This window comes from Boleophthalmus pectinirostris, unplaced genomic scaffold (assembly GCF_026225935.1).
Source record: "Boleophthalmus pectinirostris isolate CB_2022bp ecotype Guang Dong unplaced genomic scaffold, ASM2622593v1 HiC_scaffold_2, whole genome shotgun sequence".
NCBI lineage: Eukaryota > Metazoa > Chordata > Actinopteri > Gobiiformes > Gobiidae > Boleophthalmus > Boleophthalmus pectinirostris.
The window spans coordinates 21,564,837-21,586,583 of record NW_026571152.1 but is presented as its reverse complement, the minus strand read 5'-3'; the positions used below and the strand labels follow the sequence as shown (position 1 = coordinate 21,586,583).

The 21,747-nt window shown below is 37.2% G+C and overlaps 1 protein-coding gene across 4 annotated transcripts in view; it reads left to right on the top strand.

Moving 5' to 3' along the window:
- The first annotated feature begins 1,986 nt into the window (after window positions 1–1,986).
- LOC110169340 (tumor protein p53-inducible protein 11) overlaps window positions 1,987–21,747 on the top strand; it is a 32,815-nt gene continuing 13,054 nt past the window's right edge. The window contains exons 1-3 of one of the 4 annotated variants that reach the window (XM_055155952.1): window positions 1,987–2,116; window positions 6,322–6,433; window positions 6,598–6,700. In XM_055155952.1, coding sequence (XP_055011927.1) covers window positions 6,682–6,700 — 19 coding nt within the window. In that variant the 5' untranslated portion in view covers window positions 1,987–2,116; window positions 6,322–6,433; window positions 6,598–6,681. Of the gene's footprint in view, window positions 2,117–6,321; window positions 6,434–6,532; window positions 6,701–21,747 lie in introns of all 4 variants that reach the window. The other 3 variants (XM_020934863.2, XM_055155951.1, XM_020934864.2) reach the window with 3 other exon arrangements.

Genomic DNA, 21,747 nt, shown 5'->3' with positions numbered 1-21,747 from the left:
ATTGTGTTTATTACTGACAGCTTGCTGAAAGAAGCAAGGCCAAGTAGGGTAAGCTAACGCCATGTAATATAACATGAATATTCTCCCATTTTTACTTATTTTTAATTACTTAAAGGTGCACGTGCAACTTATCTAGTGCTGGGTCTGCCACCTGCTTGTCTCCCTGGAGATGTTATTGCTTTGCCTAGAATGTTCCACAGAATGGCAATAAATATATATATGTCCACAGAAACTAGCAGGTGACACCCCCAGGCCAAGTTACAGATAAGAATAGTGGAACAGGCGAGTCTGTTCAAGTAAGAATGGATTTTGTGAGCCAGGCAAAAAAGAAAAAAAAGGTTAATTACATACCATGCCATGGAACAATTGCTGCAAAGAAAATGCATCTTGAAGGAGCCAAGCAGAACATCACAAGAAAAGTGACACAGCGCAACATTAAAGGAATGTATTTTTGAATAAATATTTATTGTCACCTAATTTCTCTTTTGTTTACAAAGAGACACTATAACTGTGTACTTAACTGTATATTGAGTATCTATCTAGATGAAATATTGCAAATTGTGGGTGTAAGATTAAAATAAGATATGCTTCTTCCTACTCCTTTTTTGAAGATTTAATGTTTTTAACTTTTTTTTTTCTTTCTTTTTCCATAAATGTACCTGTTGAAATTGTGAAGATTATATGTTGTGCTTTCTTACATAAAAAAAAAAATCAAATAAAGTAACTCTAACTGTATAATGCTTACCTTTTAATGTCCAGTTGTTGCTTTATAACAAGTTTCTTTAATTCCTTGAAGGATATCACTATAATGTGGGTCCTACGACAGACTGTTATCACTAAGGGAATCATTGTATTGTGTGTATATGTCCACCCACCCCTGTCTCTTCTACATTCAAACAAAGAGGCATAGTAAGACAGAACAAATAGTTTTGTTCTGTATGTTCTGTAATTGGATTAAATTGGATTAAAATACTTTAGATGACTCCAAATACCTCAACTAATGCAATCTAGTACCATGCTGTGTGCTATTATTAGTCCGAATTGAGGATGAAAGCATGGGGGTATTTTTGAGCTGCGCTGCTTTTTCCTGCTGCTAGCCCCCTCCCACATATTTCATTCTGCCTGTGCCAGCAAATCCTCCCGGTCCCTTCACTAACACCTCTCCACCGAGCTGAAAAGGTGAAATTATTAGCACCTGCAAGAGCATATTTATACATCCAGAAAAGCAATTAAAAACAAATAACCTGGGTGCCATTCTCAGCCTCTGAATCTAAAAGTGAAAAGAGGCTGTGACTGTGCAACTTTGAGCGAGAATTAATGATGAAATTTGATGCAAGGTGGAAAGCAGTTTTATACAACTTTGTATATCAGATTACAGCACACACTGAAAATAATAGCCACTTTGTTTTGAAAAAATACCTGTATTATTTTATAGAACTGAGTTGAGTCGAGAATGAAAAGTGGAAGTTAAAACCATAATTTCAAACATTCCCATTCAAAATAGTTATGTTTATACCTTACTGTGGAATATTATAGTGGAAGGCCTATTTTCATGTCAGTCCTATAAGGTTAGGTTTGTGGAGTCAGGTTTGTGGAGATCCAAGCACACTCACATTAATGATGATAAAAACATCCAGTACTTTTATTCAAAAATATTTATGTACTTTCTTTAGTTTACTTTTAAACACAAGACATTCAAAGAGATTTTTCTTTTTCTAGATTTTTCTTAAATCTTCACTTGGAAAGGACTGTGGATGGCGAGAAGAATTTAATAGGTTTTCAACTAAATTACTAATAGCATTCCTTAAACGGTTCAATGTCAATATTTCAGATTAATAACTAATTAGAAAAAGCCAACCATTTATCATCAACAAACTGAAAAAAAAAAAAAAAAACTCAACTCACTGTGCCTGTTTTTATTGCGCGCTTCATCCCTGTTTATTACGGTAGCCGTGCGCTCCATGTGCTCGGTGAACATTACGGTAACAGGCGCCTTCTTGGAGTGTGCATCTGCCGCGGCTTGTGTGAAAGCTCGCAGCGCTGCGATGTGCCTCCAGTCTGTCCACTCCGCTTCTTTCTGACGGAAAACCCGCCAAACTCTGGACTACATCTCCCGGTAAGTTTAACAAAAGCATAGATAGTGAGTTATTTTCGTTTTTTCTTTGTTTCTGTTTATGCTCCATTTGGCGCTGTTTGGGGATTTTTTTTGGAGAGTTGGCGAAACGTGAACTGTCCGCGAAGATATGTCACTACAAGCGTCTTTATAAGTTAACATTTAGCATACTTTGGGAGTCTTCTTTTCACATCTGCTTCTGATTTGAGCAAAATGAGGCGAAAAAGTACACAGTGGTGTTAGGATCGGTTTACTTCAAGTCAAGGAGGCAAAGTTAATTTCTCCAATCTTGGTTCATTACACGCTACCTGCTTTTACGCAAAGTGCTGTTTTTGTTTGATGTAATCGTGTTTAAGTAAAACTCTCAAGTACATGTGTTGTGGACTTATTTGACTGTAGAAAGCTAGTCACATTCGAAATTTTCACAAGTTTGTAGTCGGTAGCTGCTCGTTTTGCTTCTTTGTGCTCTATTTACCCCTCCTTTTTTGATGCACGATTCAGTTATCTGCAGAAACAATAGAATTTAATTATGTATTAGTGCACTGTCTAACATATCTCCTTTCTTGTTATTTTATCTGATCTTTTATCTCCTTGTTATAATTGGACTCCAAGTGAGACTATGCAATGAATTATAAAATAAGATGTCTCCCATTGTGCTTTTTATAGAAAAGGATTTAAAATACTGTAATCAAATATGCAAATGAAAAGTGCAGAAATGGATGCTAGTCATTTCTGGGGTTCTTTCAGAGTTAACTTTAATTCTTGCTGTGTCTAGGCCTGCCCTGCTCTCCTGCTGACTCAAGGAAGGTTGTAATGTTATTCTTGGCCCCTTTTCACCAAAACACATGTTAAATAAGTACATTTCTTCTTTGTTGCATGGACATAAACAAAAATAATGAGGTGTTGGTGTTTCTGTCAATGCATCGCTTAGCAGCAGTAACGGTGTTTTTTACATCTAATTGCCTTGTGATCAGGAGTTGACATTTCATCCAAGCGTTGTGGGCGGGCAGAGGATCATAATTGGCCAAAGAAACATGAAATAAACCTCCCTTCTGTGTTGTGCCCAAATGACAGGCAGTGAGTTTGGAGCTTTCTTTTTGAATAAAATTGTTGTGTAGTGGGCAGCGATGAAGGCTTGTCAGTCCTCTTGTGGTTTTTGCATTTGAGACTGTTTTGTTTTGTTGAACAGCAAGAGAGCATACAGAGATGGCAGTGATTATGTCTACAAAAGAGGGCTAGTGTTGGATTAAAAGAAAGCAGAGGAAGGTTAAAATGATGCTGAGTGTCGAAAAGAAACCACTGAAATCTGTAAGAGAAGATAGTTGCCCTTTGTTCACTGTCTTTCTATGGCTTTTTATAATTTTTTTTTGTTTTCATTTTCTCTCAGTTTTGAAAGCGATTACATTTGCAGTTTAATGTTTTTAAATTAAGTGGCTCACAACACACAATTTAACACATCCAAGAGCATGAACATTTGGAAAATACTGAATAATGAACAGCTACAGAGGTCTAATCAACCAGGTCAGCAGGTTTTATGTAATAGGCTTAAGAAGACTTTTGATATTTTGTTTTGGTTTTTGTTGAGGACATTATATCACCTAAAAATAGTGTTTTGCCATTTGCAACCATTCAAATTGCAATTCATGTGTGATTAATGTTTTAAGCCAAGTGACATTCTCTAAAATGACATATCAAAAGCTAAATAAAAAGATGGTCCATGGTATAACTGCCTCAATCAACTCAAAATTGCAAGTTGGTGCAATTATTAATAAATATTTCATAGTATGTCCTCTGCTAAGAACAAAATACCCTGTCTTTACCCAGTAGTTTAGACCCCTCCTTAAATTCATGGGATTCTTGTATATTTTTAACAGTTCACATTTCAGCGCTCTCTCAGAGGTAATGCTCCTGGAATTGTTTACTTTGTGCACTCTGAACTCTAAATCTTTCTTTTTGAAACTTCTATCACAAATCTAATGTTAATACTCCCCAAACCGTGTAGCCCTCACCTGAAGTCAAATCAAAGCCAGTCCTTTTGAATCAGAGTGATAGATATTGCTGCTGTCAGCACTGTAGCACTCTTTACCTTTTCAATTCACAAGTGGTTGTAGCAAATAGGTCAGATCCATCCTCGCGATGACCTTTTCCACTGTTTCCTTTATTATGATTGCTTCTTTCTGTGCTATACTGTCACTCTGCTTGAACCTTCAAAACCCTATTCCTGCCTTTTTCAGGCTTGTTAGCTCCCCTTAAAGCTCCCTGGCAAAACATATGTCTGCATATGTCTGCATATGGCAAATAAGGCTGGTTTCTTGTCAAATGGATATCTTGTTATGTTTTGAATGGTTTCCTCAGTGGAGTAATACCAGTCATCTAAGTGTGATTTTATACCCAAATGCTTGACAAGTTGTTGAGTTAAGCAGGTCTCTTAGCACACCAATGGGACTTCACATTGACACATGTAGGCAGTGATGCAACTTGCAGCTCTAGGCGGTCCCACAGGTCCCCCGCACGGCTCTTGGCATGCTGGGTAACCAAAACAGATGGTGACCTCCTTTTTTCTGCTTTTTAACCCTCGTCTGATTAATTAACACCTCAGATTAACAGTACGTAGATGACAGAAGTTAAAGGTATTTATAGTCATGTGAATTTGCTGACCATTTGTGTTTGTACTGAGGGAGAAGAGAAAGACGGTGGAAAGAGTAACCACCTACCACTGTCAGGGGTTAACACACAATATGTGAAAATTGGAAAACTAGAACTGGACCAGACCTGGACCAGGCTTAACCAGTACAAAATTAGTTGAGTACAAAACCATGCTAAACTAGAAAAGCACTCAGAGAGGGCAGACCTCCGCCAAGGACTACAGTCCCCCTCATATTAATTGTGTTTTCCATAAATATTTGTCTCGTATCTTTCAATTTGGAATATGAAAGAGGATCCCATTGTCCATCCCTGTGTCAAATTTCATGGGGTTTGGTCAATAATTAACCGAGATATTGAGAAACAAAATTTTTGGCCCCATTTACCACAATGTTAACTAAAATTTCAAAGTGATCCAGAATCCAGGATTTCTTCCGGATCACCCCCAAAATGAAATCAGTTCTTCCTTTTCACATTTCCAACAAATCCTGAAAATTTCATCAAAATCGGTCCATAACTTTTTGAGTTATGTTGCTAACAGACAAACAAACAAACAAACAAACAGACAAACGCCAGCAAAAACATAACCTCCTTGACGGAGGTAATAATCAAGACGGTCAAATGAGGACTCATCTACACTAGGTCTAAACCAGGGCTATTCCAAAACTTAATCAGGACTAAAGGACGAAAAACTCAAAAACTAAACAGGAAATGAATGGACTACCAACAATGAAACTGGATCACAATATGAGAACGAACATCTTGTGACAGTAATATTTGTGTAATATTACGTTTCTGTTTTATTATTTTATTGGATGATGCAAACCAGGATTACAGGCCTGTGAATCATTTCAGATATTGCATTGTAGCTCATATCCAAATCACACTTGATGTAGTCTTAAAATAGTAGGCTATCAAATGCAGTCTGTAATATCATCTTGTGCTCTGTCTCTGGGGACCACTGTGAACTATTGCAATACCCTTTTTTTAGATCGTTTTTTTGTCCTGGCATCTGGATTTCTAATTTCCTTTTACATTGTGAATGAGGGGTCAGTCAATGTAGTAATGACTTAAGAACAGATGTGCTCCTGTGTCTCTATATAGGACAAGATTACAGAGGCTAGGTCTAGCATATGTTGCTGTTTCCACCCACTGTTTTTATTACTGCCACTGATGATGTCCAGTTCATTGATTATACTGAAGAAAAGAGCTAGCTATCGGATTGTCTTGCAATGGAAAATACTGTGAGAGACTATTTTTGGTAACTAATTTTTCCACTGATCCTCAGAGCAGCCCACATGATATAAATGTTTAATGACCATCTCTGTTTTATGGTAATGTTCCATAACATCTTGTGTTATCGTGACTTTGACTTCAATGTATCCTTTCTCTCCTCCTTAACATAACAATGTGAGTTAACAAATCAGCCTCCCTTCCAATGCTTCATGGTTCCACGGTGCTTCATGGCTTGTCCTCAGATATCCCTATATGTGTGCAAATGTAATTGTAATTTAATCTAATAATATTTAGCTTCACTAAAACGTGCATCTTTTTATGTTTTGCAGTTTAACGTTTGTACTGGGAAATAAAGGATTATAGCTGGTTGCACGCTCTACATCTTTGGAACGCAGATTTGGAGAAAGGAATACACTTTGCCTCTGACATCTTCTGAACTCTGTAAGTTGTTTTCTTACTCTAAATATTAAAATAAGTCTGATTTTTATTTTATTTTTTTTGCACATCATAACGATTACCACAGTCTAGCTGTCTCATTAGGTATAGACAGACATCCCCCGGCGAACAGCAGCCCTTCAATCACCTGTAACATTTGCAGTCCTCAGGTTAGCGACCTCCGTGTAACCTTTCAGCAGAGGGACTCGGTTCATAAAAAGAAGAAAAAGCCCAAGCTGAACACCCTGACAGAAATGGAGGCATTATCTCCCAGTAGGTACACCCTATTCACTGAGCACCACAGCTCTAAAATCTCATTTCTGTCTTTTTCTATTTTCACATTATTTTTAGAATCACCTTTGACTAAACCTCAGATGAGTTACTTTGTTGTATCACACTAACCACACTACAACCTGATGAACAATGAAAATATAGATATTATACTAAACATATGTTTATTTATACGTTTTATTCTCATGTGCTACTAATGTTACCAATACAATACCTTAATACTGAAACGATGTGATCTGATTAATAATTTGTCCCTAAGAACATCGCTTTTCTCTGCAATCCTGGTATTAATTTTTAACATGGAATTCTGAATGTCTAGCCCCAAGTGTGACATCTCCAGTATTATTGCCTCAGTTGGAAGAATCTATAGGTACCATTAAAATTACCTTGGTACAAATGGCAGTATGCTGAATGTGGTGGAGAGTCGAAAAAAATTTGATAATATGGTATTTTTTGCAGTTTTTGAGTTTAAGTATAGTGTCGGTAAAAAGCTGTAAAATTAGTTGACTGAAGATGAAAAAACTTACAACGATTAGTTTGGGACAGTAAAAAAATAAACAAAAAACACTTACGGCAATTTTCCTATTCATTAAATATATACAGAGGTATAATCATAGGAAGCATTGCACCATATTTGTCCTTGTTGGAACAATGACCCTTTAGTGACTTCCTGTTTTGATGAAGACGATAAAGGAGTGAATGAGTGCTTCTATTTCGATGTGCTCAAAAACAAGTACAAGTATGCGTTTTTGCAAAGGCTCGAGCTCCTAACATGGATACTGCATTCAAGTGTGAGGGAGCAGGGACGCTCATTAACTCAAAGCACACATCTGGCTACAAGCAGCCACTTATGGTCCACTCCCTTCATATCTGTGCATATGTTGTTACCGGGCTTGTTGATTCCCTAAAATACACAATATTTTTTAAAGCAGACCTAATACGCAAAAATAACTTGTTTATAGGTTTTAAACATGTTGAACTTGTTTCCCCTCACCATTTGCGCTCTCAGAGTTGTATTTGGAGTGATTTGTGCATATTTGAGCAATCGCTAATCGCTTAATTTCAAGACGCCATATTTGCCATATTGCCATCCCCTGGTACATGCCCATTTCACTGTACTTATTATGTTTTCCAAATTAATTTTCTTAATGAGTCATTGAGTGATACATGTAGGAGCCTGCTGCGTTGCATAGTCATTTTGGTGCAAATGATGCTTGCCAGTGTGATCTACAGCTGTGCATCGGAGGTGCTGACTCTTTGTTGTGATGATGTTTATGGCGACATCAGCCTATTTTGAAATGTGAAAATGATAACATAATGATCCACAAGTGTCATAGATCATAACTATGTGGCAGACACAAGCACAATAGGTCTTCTTTAATGTCTATGAATCATTTACACTTAACTTTTTGGGAAATTCAGGAATGGGCATGGTCTTTTCTCAGTACTCTGTCCCCCACATGCTTTACACTTGTCCAAAAACAAATATCACTAGCAAATTACCAGCAATTCTGTTGGCACCTCAATTATTGATGAGGTCAGAGGAGAATGCCCTGGGTGCACTGGGAAAATAGAAAGGCAACAGTAATTAAAAACAACCAATGCACAATAGTAGGACTGCAGCGGTTTATTATAATAATTGTGATAATAATTGACAATTAAATTAGTCAACGATTATTTTAATAATCGTTAATCCAAACAGATACTGAAACACATGCCAAGTGACAAGTTGTATAATGAGGACAGTAGCATTATTAAATCAAAATGTTAAAGCAGACCTATTATGCAAAATTGACTTTTCTGATTTATAGTTGTTTCCCCTCAGCATTTACTCACTTGAAGTTGTACTTGAAGTGATTTGTGCATGCTTATCCATCGTTTATCACTTATTTTCAAGATAAATTTAGCTATTCAAACCTTATTTTCATCACCATTAGTATGCACCCTTTTCTCTATACTTACTTACTCCTGCAAGTTTATTTTCTTAATTGATGATACATGTAGGATTTGGCAGCATTGTGTAGTAATTTTGGTACAAATGAAGAAAATTCTGAAGCTTGTGATGTGCAATTATCCATCGGAGGTGCTGACAATGACCATGCTCTTACGTTAAATTTCAGTATATAAAAATAGATGCCACCTTCATGCTGTCCAAAGTGATTGACAGCTATCGCATGAATACATCTTAATGCTTTAAAATGCACTTGACATATTCAGTGCTATGATCTCATATTCACATTCATATAGTTACCAGCAGGCCGCAGACTGGAGGAACTTTGTGTTGTAATCAGAGACCTCTGAGTAGCAGACGTCGGGTTTGACCTCTTTTCCAAAGCTTCTGCAGCTGTTTGACAAAGGTTTTCTTTGTAAAGCTTTTTTTGATTCTACTGCTCATGGCTTGATGTACATACTGTTACCAGGCTTTGGCTTTTTTCCCCAAAATAAAGTTTCAATTTTTTTTAATGTATTTTTGTTATAAGTCTCTTAGTAAATGTAGTACCTAAAGTCTTCCTTGGTTTTCAGATCTCTTGAATTAAGAGAAAAATGTATTTGGCCAAAATCTTTATTTTTACCAAAAATTATTTAATGAGTTCATTAAAACAAAATAATCTCTTTTCAGAATTTCTGTACAAATTAAATTCACAATAATAAGAGTTGAGAGGAATGACTAAAACAGAGGCCAAATGGGCTAGTAGACAACAAAGGTTTAGCTGATTAGTGGTCTGCCTGTGGAGCTGGACGTCATCCATGTCGTGTCCTGTGCAGGGATTGATCTGCCTCTGGCAAAGGTTGAATCTCATTTGTTTCTGTGTAAACTCAGCTGAGCCCTCATGGCATTTGTGGAGCTCTCTGGAAACCTGATTAGCAAGTTGCGTGGGTGAAGTCGCGTCTTCCAAGAGGCGACATTCTCATATCCCAAAGATGGTTGACGCATTCGGCAGGATTTGGATATTTTCAGGACTGAAAACTTATGGGCAAATACAATGTTTTTTTTTTACAGTCCACTACATTTTCTATCCTTGAGTGAGTGTAGTGTAGTGTAGTGTAATGTAATGCAATTGGCTTGAGTTTTTATGACTGATTACAGACTGCATTTGAACTTTGACTGTTGAGACATGATTAAGAGCTGTGCTTTTCGGATGGAAGGGGATTTCCCCACGTCAGGGGCATAAAAATGCATGTAAACACACAGACCCAGCCAGAGGTTGAGGAAATTCAAAAGGCTTAAGTTATTAAAAATGCCATAAGCTGTGATTCACAGGGGACCTGTATTAGAAAAACAAGCCTTTATTTAGACCACTCTGCAGGAGAAGCCCTGAGTCCTGAGTGCTATAGTGAAAAAGGAGAACAAAAGCCAAACTAAAGTTTTCGGTAGAAAAATTTTGTATCATGAGATTCTTACTGTCAGAGAAAGCAGCCAAAACATCTACTGAAGGTAGGCCTGCGGCTGATGCTTTATATCTCATTTTAGGATCCATGTGACAGCTGAGTCAGACTATGATTTTAAGAAGATAGAAAATGCAATACTTGTATTGATTTGCTGACGAGCTGTTTTTTTTTTTGCTTCCTGTCTGTTTGATGGACAGACCAATCAGAGTCTGAATAGTAACACTGGCAGTATATGTATGGTCCCGCTGTAAGCAGAGGTGTTTGAGAGAAGTGCCTGGCCTACTGATGAGGCACATCGATTTGAGCGTTTCTGTCATTGTAGCAGCAATGGCTGACCTGAAACATGGCAGTCTATCTGGTACAGGAAATTGGGTATGATGTGTTTTTGCCAATGCACAGTATATTAGACATTAAAGAGGTATCTTCCCACTTCCTCTGTTTTTGTAATAATGTGAAAGAGTTACACAGCTAAATGCTTTGGTCTGTGCCTTTTTGCCTTCACGCTGCTGAACCTTTATTTGAATGGTAGTGTGCTAACAATGCTGTCTCCGTGTGGGTGCATGCGGGTGCTTGCCTTACTTTGTTCTTCCTGGAATAATCAGTTCAGAATTCTAAGACGCACTCTCTCAAACATGCTCCGAAGTTGTACTGCATGTAACCCCTCATATGTATAATTGACAAATTATTGTGTATTTAAGAGTCTCTTTTTGACCTTTACCAGGCAATTAATTCCACACGAAGAGATCCTTGATGACGCAGATCAAGCTCAATTCAGAGCTAGTCGTCAGAAAAGGGCTGCCTAGCAACCAGGTGCCTCAGTCAGAGAAGGTCCAAGGAGGTGCCAAGTTACAGTGTTCAAATACCAATACACATTTTAAGATTCATACAGCCTGGGGTCATATAAGAAACACAGCCTATCTGTTAGCCTGTGTCATTTTTGTCACTTGTCATTATAGAAAAAAAGATTAACAGTTTACTTTTTATTGAATGTTTTTGCATTAATCTGTTGGTAATGTGTATTGGACATGTATTATGGTTTAACAGAAGTGCTTTTATTGTTAATTGTTACATTTTTAGTTACAGTGAATTTTCACTTGTTATAGCTTCCATAGGTTTCCTTAGTAACATCCACACTCTGACTACACTTTTAGAATTGAAGCTGATAATCATCACAGTCCATTTTTAGTTTTCATAGCACCAGAATCATACCAGAACAATGAGCTTTTCCAGGAACTAGAGTCTGTAATTATCTCCAAGTATCTGACCATTCATCTAACCCAAAACTGCACTTAAGGTCCCAAGGCTGCACAATAACCACTATTCACAAAAACAACTATTTGTATATTTCACTTCTAGTTCTCAATCAAGTAGGGCTGTCCAATTAATTGAATTTTAATTGGGATCAAGATCCAGTCATTTCTAATCTCAGTACTATACTTTGCTTTAATTGAGAGGTCTACAGTCCATTTAATTTCCACCATCATTCAAAAAGGGTGGAAGAAAACAAAATGCATTTACTTTTTCAATTTTATGTACAGCTTCAGCATTTTCAAAGAATTATTTCTTCATTTCTCCTCATTACATTCCATAAAGTCAGTATAATCTAATTTCGTATTGATTCAAGTCGGAGACAGCCTGCAAACCATACAACATCTTTGAGATATTACAACCCACAGCAGCACAAATGAGCTGAAAGAATGAATGAGTTCAGAGGGGGAGGATAATTTTACTTTTCCCCGTGGCAGAAGACAAACTAAAACAAGCCAACACCATAGGCCTGTGCAGCATGTAATCCCCCTTTTCTGACTTCATAGTTATTACTGATCATTAAACCTAATCCACTAATTATACAGCCGCACACTGTATTTTACATGTGCACTTCTGTTATACAACCACTATGTCCATGTCCATATTCATTTTCAATACCTAGGAAGCAGATACTGATTATACTATGGGATACATTTATCGCATTGTCCTTTGTATTTTTAATTTCGCACTTTGAACACAAAAAAATACACTACAGCTTCACAAATTATGCATGTGCTGTAGTTATGGACACTGATTATGCTGTGATGGCGAGGGGAAGGGGGAGGGGTGGCTTGGAGCATCAAAAACTAAACTACAACATTTTAATACGTGTTAGCAGTTAATACCCTATAGAAGTGTAATACCCCCTCTTGAAAATGGTTATAAGCATTGCCTTTTAAATTTGGCCATATTTTTTTTCCTCAATGCAAGCCCAAACGATTTCAATTAAACACATTCTCTTCTCCATAGAAAATATGTTATAATAATGCATTTGTTTTTTTCACTGACCAACCTGTCTCATTATTGGTTGTCCATGGTTACGTTAAATTGTGTTAAATTCGTGAGGAAGGTAATTGGTTGCAGAGGTCCGCCCATTAATAACTGTTTGCCGTGTGTCATTAACGCTTGTCTATGCACCATTTAATTTGTCTTCCCCAACTGTTTCCACGGACAACAAGTGTTTGGTATTTGTTATTTCAGGCTGCACTGTCTGTGTATTTTGAACTGAATGAATTTGAATTGATTTGAGGCGTAATGAGTAGGCCTATTTAAATAATGCATGCCAATTTAAAAAGCTGTGTCTAAAATGACTACAGCACCAATCAGGCAAAACATGTCCGCTGACAACACAGATGGATGTTAATTGAAAGCATACAGTTTTGGTTATCAATTATCAGCTTCAATGGAATAAAAATGCTTTGAATCAATGTAAATGAATTATATGGAAACCGCCATATTTAAAGTCAGTTATTTAGACAGACATGCTTTAACTAAACCATAGCCTTTGCATTTAGAACCTCTCTAAATATGCTATTATTGGATGTACTAGTCTTTAGGGAGGTAGTGAAGTCTGGTAATACAACTGGCAACCATACTAATGTTTAAACCAAATGATCAAATCCAGCATTTTCCCAAAGCTCTTGTTTTACAAAACAAAATGACAGGGTTGCTTCTGTTGCTGTTTATTATATTTTTTTTTAACCAGAACATTGGCAAAGCCTTTGTTTTATAACTCATTCTTTGGTGTACAAAAGAAAGTACCCAAGTAAACATTTGAAATAGCTGCAATCTCTATGTAGAATTCAAAGAGCTGTTGGGGGAGCCACTTGAAATTGATGTGGAGATTCCGAGGAGACGACCTGGGATTTAGACTGTTTTTATGGAGATGTCTGTCTATCCCTGTAGCCTCATAAGAATTCAGTCCTCCTGTTTGATGCTGTGTTTCTATAAAGGAGAGCTCTCATACTTGTCCTTTTGTCTCTGCTTGTGCCGAGACTCCTTTTAGCTCTGTCGCTTTAGCTCCGTGGGGGAGATCAGATACTCCCAGCTTTCAGATTGTTAATGATCAGTTTGGAGCATTTAACAGGCCTACAGCCACTGGAATTTGTGGTATAAATGGTTAAATGGTAGAAAGCATTAATATGTTGTTTAAGCTCAGGTTTATTTAGAACTTGTCATTCGTTAACCTTATTACTGACATCTGATTTAATGAAATATATATGCTATGATATGTGGTGTACCCATTTGCCTGTTCCTTGGCATTTCTTTACCACAGCAGCCTCCCTGTGCCCAGCTTGAGCCCTAAGTAACAGATGGTATAATCAGCCACCTGTCGTTCGAACACTGTTAAATTACCTAGTCTCTCATGGGCTCCTCAAGATGACCACAAACCACCAGCGTCGACCTCTTCTGTTTTCTTTGCTGATGATGCTGTGAGTAGATTTATCAAGATCCATCGTTTTCACTTGTGACACAGTTTTTAGTGAAACCAAGGGGTGCCTCTGCTGAAATGAAACTCCAGCGGGGGGTTAGTGGAGAGACTCGGCTGGACTGCTGTACTGTTGATTCCTTCATTATCTATAGTGCCCACAGTAGACTCCTGAAGCGAAACAACTAGGCATTATAGGCTCTGTTATAAAGAAGTACACACATACACAAAAAATATAATAAATGTAATTATTGCACCTTTTTCTACAATCCTGGAAAGTTTCTCTTGGACTATATGAATTAAACATTTTATTACTTTATTACCTGGGATCCACAATACACATTCTCCAATACTAGAAGATCTCCCAGAATTCATCTGACCATGATTGACTGGTTTGTCTTTGTGAAAGATACAGAGGGATACCCACTTAAAAAATATATATATTTTTTTATTTTTATGATTTTTTTTGGTTAAAATTTTTTTTTTTTTCACTCATGAATCATAAATTAAAAGTACAGATGGTATCCCACAGAATCAAGACAATCTAGAGTGATGCAATAGAGTGAGTTTGTTCAGGAGGAATCGTGAGCTTTCAGAAGAACAACCCATGTTGTATTAAAATGCGTTATAAAGTCACACAGGATCAAATCACCGATAATTACCTCTAGAATTATTCACCATATTTTTGCTGATATACTTTAAATGCTGTCTCTACACTTTATGGTCAGATGCTCTGGAATTTGCCGTAGTCACTGCTGAGAATGCACGCCCTTTGAACATAATTGCTAGCCTCCAGAGAGTTGAAGTAACTGCTGTAAGCCAGTGTTATATAACTGAATTGGAGAAAGTCGGCCAACAGGAGGCTGAATTCCCCGCTGCTCACTGTCTTGTGATGTAATATGTGAGCATTAGACGGGGAAACTCCAAGGCTGTGGCCATTACAACTCTGCTGTCCCCGGATGGTTCACTGGTTTTAATCTCTTACTTGGCACTGTAATCCATGAATAGTGACTGGGCCGACTGAATGAACTTTTTGGTGCTCCAGTTTGCTTTGCCTGGTATATTTCACTGTATGGCATTAAACATGTCTAGCTAGCACTTATTTTGTGAGTGTTTTTCTATAGTTCAAAAATGCCTTGGAAAAACTTACCTTTAACTTGGCCTAGCAGAGTCACCTGCTTGTCTTCATGGAGACCAGTATGTTGCCATACTGTGGAACAGACTTGACGGAGCAAAAATATCTCCCAGTGCGTCTTTAAGTAATGCATGCTTGCTCTTTGTCAAATAATAGGACGTGCAGACAGACAGGCACAGACTTATCAGTGAATGTCACAATCCCTTTTTTAATTCTTGCTGTGCTGCATATGAAGCATTATCTTACGTGACAAGAAGATAAATATGTGTTTTCAACTGGCACAGTGTGAAGTGCATTTGTTTTTAAATACTGATTTCTTTTGTTAATAATGTTTACTGTTTACTGATGTACATAGGGGAGAGATGAGACTCAAGTGGGTCAGTCCCTCTGTGGGGATGTTTATTCACTTTCTCTTGTTATGAATAAAGCTCTGCCCATCATTTTGGAAGTTACAGAAAGCGCTATGCACAGTTTGTGAGGCCCACATTTTCATCTTCTCAGTTTTCCAGTTTTCATCTAAATCAAGATTTAGTTCACATTTTTAAATACATCCAGGAATAATATTGACATTTGAGAAAATATTGAAGTATGGAAGTGTCTCATTCAGAAATCAGAACATGTTTGACATGTTTAGCAAGAGGACTTTCTGTTGCCTAAATAATTGCAGGCTTTCCTTTTTGATAGTTCTATTAGTTCAATTGCCATTATTTGTTTAATTGTGATTAATTGGGGTTAATATCCACTGAATTGTTGACATTTATTGTCACAGTTTAGATGCCACAAAGTCCTATAAAATTGCTGGAGGGGGAGTGGTCTGTAGGGAGCTCCCTGTCGTCATTAAAAGAAGGGCCAGGCAAATATCAATAACTTTAGTTACAGTCTCAAGAATCAGTAGGTTAAATATTGCTCCATAAACAATATTAGCTAGAGTGCAGCAAATTCATAATGACATAAGGGTAGGAGAGTATGTTGAAGTATACCCTGAAGTTAGCCTGAAATATCAAGAATGGAAAAAATCCTTTTGTGTCTGTTATAAAGTTAAAATAAATCCGCTCTTGCCATTGGGAATCCTCATGCTCCAGTTATTGCCAACAATTAGGTGTGGTTGCACTTGTTATCCTATCTACACAAATAGTCTGAGCCTATATTTAGGGCAGAAGAATCTGGGGGCAAAAAATATTTTGTGATTTTCCTGACACATTGTGGTTGTCATATAATGTCTGATTTTATGTACAACAATTATGTAATAAAAATTCAGATCAAAAAGTAGTATTTAAACATGTCTAAGAACATTTGTTAGATGACATGTTTGTAAATGTCTTAACTCCAGAGATGGCAGGTTACATTCAGATTTCACACCTTAAGGAGACTGAACATATTATGTTAAGAAGTATATCACATACATAATAAATAATTGCACCACTTGCCGATTGTAACCACTCAAATTACAGTTTCTCCTCAAATTGTGTTTTGTTTTAAAATGTGGTTGGTGTGCTCAGTGGTTAAAACTGACAAACACATTTAGGCTCAAAAACCTCGAAACCTTGAAATAATAGTTAATCAAAGCAGAAAGTTTTTATGGCAACACATTTTGGCAGTAATTACACAATTCCTTCTGGTAAATATAAAATGTATTTTATGGCTTTCTCATGGAGTGCAAAGTAGTAATTCGGTTTTTCCTCTTCGACAGCCAGACCCCGACAAATGCTACTACAAGCCCCAATTAGTGTTTGGTATTTGTGCTTGGGTTTTCCCTTGTGGATCTAAGAAGAGACTTTAACTTCTGTTCAGGTCTTAAGTTATCTCTTCTAAAAGCCTCATTGTTCCCAAAGGAATGAGAAATCCATATACCATTACATTAGACTGTGTGGATAGTAATAGTTTGGTCAGTCAATCGTAGTGAGTGGGCTGGCAGTGTAGAGGCACTTTTCATTGAAGATAGATATGCACTGGACTGTATAGCTTGGCAAGGAGAGGTGTTGGTGTTGTTATAGGCTATCTGCTCTGGGCGCCTAAACATAGTGTCGACAGGGGGATTAAGAAGCTATTGGACATCTGTGTTATGTTATTTATGGAACAGAGGAAGAGATGAGCTGCGCTTTTTTTCTTTTGTAACACATTTATTCACAGTTGCACATTGAAAGCCAAGCTGCATTTTGGTTATTGGATATTATTATTATTATTGAGAAATCACAATCTAGAAATCTCACACTAGATTGTCTTAAGCAGATTTTCATGTTGCCAGCACCTGTTTTATCTCCAACCCAAGAAACATTGACAGTGTATGGCACGTTGCTAGCGTCTCATGTTGCTGTTAGATTGTTTTTAGCTTCGCGAGACGAGTCTTGCCTTCAGGTAGAACAACCTGTCCTCACCCACACTCTTGGACACGCTTTAATTTTCTGTTTACCACACATACAGAGAGGTAAAAACATTGGCTTGGAGCTAAGGCATGCTCAGTCTAAGCTGTCTTGTGAGAGCAATGTTTCTACTGGTGTGATTGCAAAGAAATATGGACACTTTTTTATTTTTTACATTTCCTCGATCCTAAATAGTTTCAGAATGCTCTTGATCTACATCTGAACTAGTACAAGACCACATGGGAAAATCAAAGAAACTACTATTTTGTTGATTATTACCTGTGATTGCCTTGATTTTAAAAAATATATATATTTTCTATATTTGTTTTATTATGATAACATTTTTCCTATCGATTGTTGTTTGAAATGTATTGTACCAATACTCGTGCTTGAACAGAATGTGTCCATTTGCTGGTCAGTAAAATTTTGGTAAGGATTTTTCACAATGTTTTGCTGTCATTTAGAGGAAATTGAAGTCATGCCAAGATGATGGTTGCTTTGGTAACCTAAGGCAAAAATCGCATTCAAAGAAATTTTTTTTTTTTTACAGGTTACATGAAGTCTTGCATTGTACCCATCATTATAAAATCATCCTTTTGTCATATTCAGCCACCTATTTTTTGCCACTTTACTCAGTATATTAGTGTATTATCTTCTAGTGTCCCTTATTAGAAATGGTTACAGTCTTGGATAATATTCACCTGTTATCCTGAAGAGACATGCTGTAGAGTGACCCTTGGCTCTCTGCATAGCCTCGGTCATCAAAGGTGCTCTCGGTAATAAAGGAGCAATTGGTGTATTGGCTGTTGCTAGGTAACTGCATCAGCATCACTCTGGCAAGTCAAGAAGCTCTAGTGGAAGATGCAAAGGGAGAGACATGCAAGGGTATGTGACGATGTGGGAAACAGAATACAATATCAGCTGTGAATGACTGTCCATTGAGGTGTGTCTCATTATTGCTGGTCTGATGGCGCACAGTGGCGCAGGCCAATATCCGGCGTGATGTTTATTACCTAAGCTTTGAAAGCGCCAGGAGTCCACGTACTTTACAATTATGGTCCATTCCTGTCTATAACGAGCAGTGTTGGAAGTTATGTTACAAGGTCTCTGGGAAAATGGTATTGATTTTTTTTCTTAGAGTAATTTTAAGGCAAACAGGCCTAAAAGCATCTCATGTCTTTTCCTGGTTTAGAACTATCAACATAGTTTAGGCTCCGGTGGATGGGTAAGTCTATTTTTTATTTTTTTTTATTTTCCCATCCGGTGGATGGGAAAGTCTATTTTATTTATTTTTTTATGCGTGGGATTTAACATGGAATATTGACAGCAAGAGCTTGAATACATGCCTGTACAGTATTCAAGGCTCTGAATCTCTTTGACAGAAAATGACATGCCATTATTGGGTTTTGCTCAAAGAACCTCTACTAGCATCATCTGTTCTTTTGAATTAGAGTTATATGACTGTCAATGATAGGGTTATGCCGTAATAAGGTTTTTATTCAGTTGTAAATGAAATTGTCGCTCTATTACAAAAATGTATGATACAACTAGGGGTGGGCAGTATATTGAAAAATGATGCAAATTTGCTCTGAAGATTGAAAAGTTTGAATATCGTATATATCATCTTAAACAATAAAAAATTACAGCTGAGAAAAAAATAAAATGAGCAGAAACTTCTAGTGGAAACTCCCAAACAAGGGTAGTGACATCTATACACTTTTGTGGTTCATTTTATGACCTATTCACATTTCATGCGATCCTCAACCAAAACATTTACACGCAAATTTTAGTGCATTTCTGATGCATTGTTAATGTATTGTCTAAATATATATTTATAAAAATAAAATAAGATAGAACAAACATGGGACACAGCCAGGTTGCTTATAGTAGATTCTACTATAATACAATTATAGTACATTATAGTAGATTCTATTATAATTACTTGGTTTCATTGACCCTCCAGTGACAGGTGTTGGGAATAATGTTGATGACTGAGTGGGTGTCTGCAGCTCCACTGTCTACACAAAATACCATCCAGACCAGATGATTGTAAAGGGCACCAAGTAATCACTCAGCCAGCTGGGCTTGTGCTCCGACCTGCATTTCTCCTAAACTGTGCCACGATTTCTCCCTTTTAGGATGTCTATTTTCAGATATAGCACACTGAACTATGTTTATTTTCAGATGTAGCACACTAAACCATGTATGACTTTCCTTCAGCAGTATATTTCTCAAGGTAGTCTTATCATCCTCACCAGAACAGCTCAATAATTGTTGCTGTAGTACACTACAGATTTGCCCACAGGAGAAAACATCAATTTTCTCACACACTATATCTTTGTGTTCTAGTGTGTATTTACAGTTTGTTTGTGCAGCAGAGCGGAGTCGTCACTGATGGGTCAATGATGATGGCTTGCTCTTCGTTTGTCATTACTTGTTCCACTGAATCCACAGGCACTATTCATTAAGGCTGATCAATAGGACTGCGCAGGGTGGCCATCTTCGTCAACAAGTGACAGCAAACAACCATTACACTGCAACCAAACCTGCTCCCTTTATGTTTATGCATATGGTTATTTTTACTACATATATCCCGATCACTCACTACTGAGTCAAGGCACTTATACAGGGAAGTGTTATAAAGCTAATATTAGGCATACATTAAATGTGTGTTAAGCAATTTTGTCTTGCACTTATTGGATTTTCACAGAATTTGCATTAATAGTGCACTGTGTAACTTTTCTGTGTGAGAGACAGCCATCTGCTTGATGTTATGGTTTTCCCGGGATGTTCTACAGGATGTGTCAAACATTGTAATTCTGGGGTAAATTCTTGAGTTGCTAATTAATTTATCTTCCATGTTTATCTGGTTGAACTCAGTGTTTTTGGTTAGATTCTTTAGCTTCACTGCCAATAGGCAGATTCAGGCAGAAAATCAATAATTTCTTGACCCATAGTTAACCTTACCTAAAGATTTCATGAAGATCCAACCATCTCTTTACTTCCCAACAAACAAATCAACCGGCATCAGTGAAAGTAGAGCCTTCACTTCTCTCATGGGGTAATGACAATCAGTATAGAGGAGATCTGGCAGATAAAGCTGAAGGACGTAGGATGAAAGTATGTGTTACCAAGGTTAGGACGAACTGCAGTGTACACAATACTTTGAGACATCAACACCAGCTCATTTCTATTGTAACATGATCACTATGTGCAATACAGTAGGCTATCAGTCACCAGGACCATCACGCCTTCAGGTCCAGGCAGCATTGAGCGCAGCATTATGGGAAAGACAATGCGTGTCACATCTCATACACTGGCCTGGGCCCCTACTTGGGTTATCCTCTGCTGACCTCTGGGACCTGTGGGTGAACCTTCAGCTTTAGCCAAAATTTTGCTTTGCGCTGCACTAGAATCTGTGTAGTTTTGTAGTACAGAGCTTGGTAATACATAAAAAAAAAAAAAAAAAAAGCTAACCTTACTGACTCTGACAGAGTCCTCTCCCCCTTCTAGGAATATTTCTTCTCTGCATTTGACCCCTCAGGCCCATTTCTAGCAGACTTATGGAGTTTGCATTCTAAAATGATGTACCCACCATGTCAGAGGTTCACGGCACATTCTCTTGCACAAATTCTATGTATTATGAGATTTCAAAAGACCCGTGGGCTGTGTTATACAAAATTGTACCCAAACAAACAAGTAATATAGCTAGAGGAACCCCAGAATATCTCTGTATTTTTAAAATGCAGTCTGGTTACCATGCCCCCATCGTCCCTGTAAAACCAAAAAGCTCATTGGTCATTGATCATTTTGAATAAATATATTTATATATAGCCTTTCTTCCTTTTCTGCTCGTTTTTCCTATTCAATAGCCAATTTGTTTTGATACAGATATATAGATACAGATTCGCTAATCCTTTAACCTGTCAGTCCCCCATCTGAATTTCATTACAACTTGATCTCCCCAGACTCACATCTTCATAAAGTATTTGGAGAAGTATGTATTCTTAATCCCAAGCAATATGTACAGAAAATATAGGTTTTTCGTCAAAAATACTAAATGCACATTCTTGTGTTATTTTAACCTAATTCTTTGTTTACCTAAATTAAGTTAAAAAAAATCTCAGCACTGAGTCCGTGAGTCTAGATGATAATTATTCTAAAATAGTTTATAATGATTTTAACATATTAGTTGTTATTAATTAATTAACTTTCAAAAAAGTTCTGTAAAGCTCAGTGATGTAACTGCCTATTTTGGGAAATAAATTGAATGCACTTGGGTTCATATGCTTGTCCCGTTTATCAGTTTTCTATCTTGATAAGATTTCATTACACCAAATTTAATTTGCAAAAGTTTTGTATATTTTTGGCTTTGGCTTGACTGCATTTGACTGTCTGACATCTTGAA